Source organism: Chiloscyllium plagiosum, chromosome 3 (genome assembly GCF_004010195.1).
Source record: "Chiloscyllium plagiosum isolate BGI_BamShark_2017 chromosome 3, ASM401019v2, whole genome shotgun sequence".
In the NCBI taxonomy this organism is placed as follows: domain Eukaryota; kingdom Metazoa; phylum Chordata; class Chondrichthyes; order Orectolobiformes; family Hemiscylliidae; genus Chiloscyllium; species Chiloscyllium plagiosum.
In genome coordinates this window covers 120,143,352-120,147,202 of record NC_057712.1, presented here as the reverse complement: position 1 = coordinate 120,147,202, position 3,851 = coordinate 120,143,352, and the positions used below count along the sequence as shown (strand labels likewise).

Here is a 3,851-nt window from a genome sequence, read left to right as displayed (position 1 = left end):
TCGGAGTTTGACGATGGACCGGGGGACTCGGAGTTTGGCGATGGTCCGGGGGACTGGGCGGTTGGCGGTGGGCCGGGGGGCTCGGAGTTTGACGATGGACCGGGGGACTGGGCGGTTGGCGGTGGGCCGGGGGACTGTGCGGTTGGCGATGGACCGGGGGACTGGGCGGTTGGCGATGGACCGGGGGACTCGGAGTTTGACGATGGACCGGGGGACTGGGCAGTTGGCGATGGACCGGGGGATTCGGAGTTTGACGATGGACCGGGGGACTCGGCAGTTGATGATGGACCGGGTGTCTGGGCGGGAGAGTGCCCGTCGTGAGGCTGGATGGGAGAATGCCTGTTGCGAGGCCGGGCGGTTTAACGGACACTGGAGGAGGGCTAACCGGGGAGCTCAGTTCGTCCTGAGTGGCGGGTAGGTTCGGCTGTTCGGAGCCCCAGATCATATTTGGCCATCTCTTTCTGGAAGCAGAGGGTGTGGTGTAACCCACCGGTAGGTAGAGATTTCGGGATGGCAGGGTGGTGGTGAGGAAGGCCTTCTTCGAGTCGGGGGGTGAAGGACTGGGAGCTGGGCTTCCCGCTTCGGCTCGACAGGATTGGAAGGTGGAGAAGTGTTGGGAGAGTTTGGCTGGAGCCGCTGCTTCATCGATGGATGAATTGGCCTCGGCCTCTCTCTCGGTCGAGGGCCCTGGTCTGCTGGCCTTGGGAGGGCGCTCGGTCGTTCCATTTTCCTGAGGGCTGCAAAAGGCCCCAGCGTAGCGGAGGTTAATGATTTTGTATTGTGGCCAGGGTTGGTCGCCAGCCTGCAGCTTGTGGGAACTGCTGGTGACGGGACCTCTCCCACTGGTTCCTGCTGGGGCCGGGGCTGGTCCCAACCCGGCCACCCGACTGCGTGTTTCCAGGTCGAGAGTCGGGGGAGGGAGAGGGGCATCTCTGGTTGTTAGGCCAGCACTTCTCTGGCTGAATGTGGTGATCAGTCCCTGCACCCCTGTCCGCTGCTTGCGAATGGCAGTAGGACAGGACATCACTTGCTTTTCTTCAGCAAGAACCTGAGCCCCAGTCTGGGTCTGGGTCTGGGACTCCTGGCTCTGATCCTGAGCTTGGTCCTCAGACTGCATGTGGGCATGGTTCTGGATTTGGTCTTGGGTCTGGGCCTGGGTGTGGTTCTGATTCTGTGTCTGCAGCGCCTGGATTTGAGTATCAATTTGGTTTTGGGTCTGGGTCTGGTAGCATGACCCAGCAGGGATTTTCCTGAGGTGCATTTTCTCTTGACTGGGCAGAATACTAAAGTTGCTGTGGAGGGAGGCTTTCAGCTTGTTGCTAGGCACTGTCTGGCCTGTGCCAGGCAGACTGGTTGGCAGCTTTGGCATTGCTAGCATCTTCCTCTGTTCAAAGCCTCCCTTGCTGTTTTCACTTTTGGGCTGCAGCATCTTCTCCAGCCGCCTGCTCAGATCCTTTTGGGTTCTCTGAAGCTCCAGCAGGGTTGGGTCCTCTGCCTTGCTTTTTAGTGACTCAGCGGACTTTGATCGCCGCTTTTTGACAACACGAGTTTTGCCACCCTTGGCAGTACTTGGTCTGACTGGACGCAATTTGCCCTCTTCATCTGACCAAGCGTTTGACCCCGGGTTGATTGGGACGAACTGGATTTTGCCACTAATGGCATCTTTCATCTTAATGGTCATTTCTTCATTCTCTGGAATGTCCATCCTTTTTGGAATAGACCACACAGCTTCACTTTCTGGAGGGGATGACCAGGGCCGCTGGGGTGTCCCATTGACAATTATGTCTGAAATAGTTTCTTCTTCTTCATCTTCACCCAGGGAGCAGAAATCCATTGACTCTGTCCGAATAAAGGCCTCACAATCAGTGCTCATTAGTGACTCAAAAGAGCTGAATGATCTATTCTGGATTTGTGCATATTGAGATGTACTGACTGACGCAGAGGATGATACTTTCTCCTCATGAGTCGAGTAAAAGGTGCCTTTTAATTGATGATCAACAGCAGTATCATATGATTTTGAAGTACAGACTGTTATGTGAGAAAGGGTTTCTTGTATACGTGAAGGGTGCGGATGAGAATCTCTGCTTAAGAGATGTGCATTGGAATCTGAACTTGTACACCGTCCACATTTCTCAGGGTTCCAGTATTCTTTCATGGAATCAGTCTCTCCTCCAATGCCACTATCCTCTGAATGAAGGGCTTGGTCCCTGGGTTTGCTGTGAGGTTGTTGCCGTGCGCAGGCCTCCAATTGAACTATCATTTTTTGCAGCCGCTCATCCACTCCCTGTTTTACCATTAATTTGTTCTGTAAAGTGTCCTTGGCTGAATGCAGGTATGTGCATGCTTCCTGCAGGGCTGAGGTCGTCAGGGAGGTCACTGTCCCATTGGTTGCCTGCATCTTGTTGACAGTGTACAACAGCAGTTGTTGCAGGAGATCGGGTTGTTCTTGTGGGGCTCCTATTCCAGCAGGCCACGCAAGCTGTGCTCCAACATCCTTCACTAGCCTCTCACCTTCACCAGCTATTTCCTGTAGGATGCAGTTTACCTCCTCGAAGCGCAGTGTCAAGAAGCTCACCATCTGCTGGAGGATTAGTTGAGTCTGTGCGGCTTGCTCAATTAAACGCAAAACTGCATCGTATTTGGAAAGGCTGGGGTTAAGGTAAGCATACACGGCTTGGTGGGCATTAACCATGGAGGTGGGAAAATCTACTTTCTCTTCGTCCACTGATCGAGAACGACTCTTTTCCCTCTGTTTGGTTCTCCTGACCTGCGTGGGGGTCTGACGACATTTTTGTTTCCTGCTTCTCCTGGGTTGCTGAGCTGAGTTGCTATCGCTTTGTGGGTGCTGTTTCTGTTCAGCAAATTCCCAAGGTACATACTTCTGCGAAACTGTAACCTCTGACACAGCCACCTTGGTACCAGCTGCCAATTCTTCTCTCTTTGTTTCTTCATTGTAAAGTTTGGGTGTTCGAGCAGGCACTGCCAAGTCAGGCAGCTTCTGGCAATAGCTCCTTTCTGTGTTATGCTGGTCCTCTTCACCTCTCAGCTGGATGGCATTTTCCTGACCATTCTCAAAGGAGTCGCTGTCAGAGTTGCCTGACCCTCCACTGACCGAGTGGGTTTGGGTCTCAGTGTGTGTCCTATCTGCCGATCCTTGCGCTGTGGATTTCTTCAGAGGCCTCAAGGTGTTTTTTGCGAGGTGTTGGATTATTTCACTGTGAGACGGCGCACACCCCATTGCTGCTTTCAAAGCGACAACCTCATACCGATCGGCACAGAAATGTCAGCACTATGCAGCAGCTCGTCCTGTCACCTCCAGATGCTCTTGCTTGGTTTGACTTCAATCATCATTCACGGCCGCTGAAAGTTTGGAATTTGACAGATCTTCGAGACTTCGGTCCTTCTTTAAAACATATAATAAAACCATTCCAGTGACCAGGCTGATTCAGGGGTCTCTATCTTTATTTTGATGTGCTGAAAGTTCCCAACCCCTTGTTCACCAGCTTCGCGACACAGAGCCTTTGGATTAAATGCATCACCTGCCTTGCTTCTAAGAATAAGATTTTAAGCTTATCAGGTTAATCCGGCTCGGTCAGTTGATTTCATTTGTAACACATGGAACTTAATAAACAGTGCTAATTAAAGACTATCTGGTGATTTTAATGATTAGATATGGGGACCAGTTTATAAAACCTTTGGAGTTAGTAGGAAGTAAATATTTGAGAGCTCTAGATTTTACTATATTTAACACTAAAGCTTTCCTTAAAACCAATATATTTTCCAACAAACAAATCTGATCTTGAGATTTTGATTTACCGGGGCAAGGACGGCAGTTGCTGCAATAGTCTGCA

General features: G+C 51.4%; 1 protein-coding gene across 1 annotated transcript in view; it reads right to left on the bottom strand.

Annotated features, from left to right (window-relative positions):
* LOC122548487 (photoreceptor cilium actin regulator-like) overlaps positions 1-3,630 on the bottom strand; it is a 17,868-nt gene extending 14,238 nt beyond the window's left edge. The window contains exons 1-2 of the mRNA XM_043687205.1: positions 139-3,630; positions 1-30 (exon numbers count right to left, since the gene is read on the bottom strand). Coding sequence (XP_043543140.1) covers positions 1-30; positions 139-3,238 — 3,130 coding nt within the window. The 5' untranslated portion in view covers positions 3,239-3,630. The remainder of the gene's footprint in view (positions 31-138) is intronic.
* Positions 3,631-3,851: the final 221 nt, after the last annotated feature.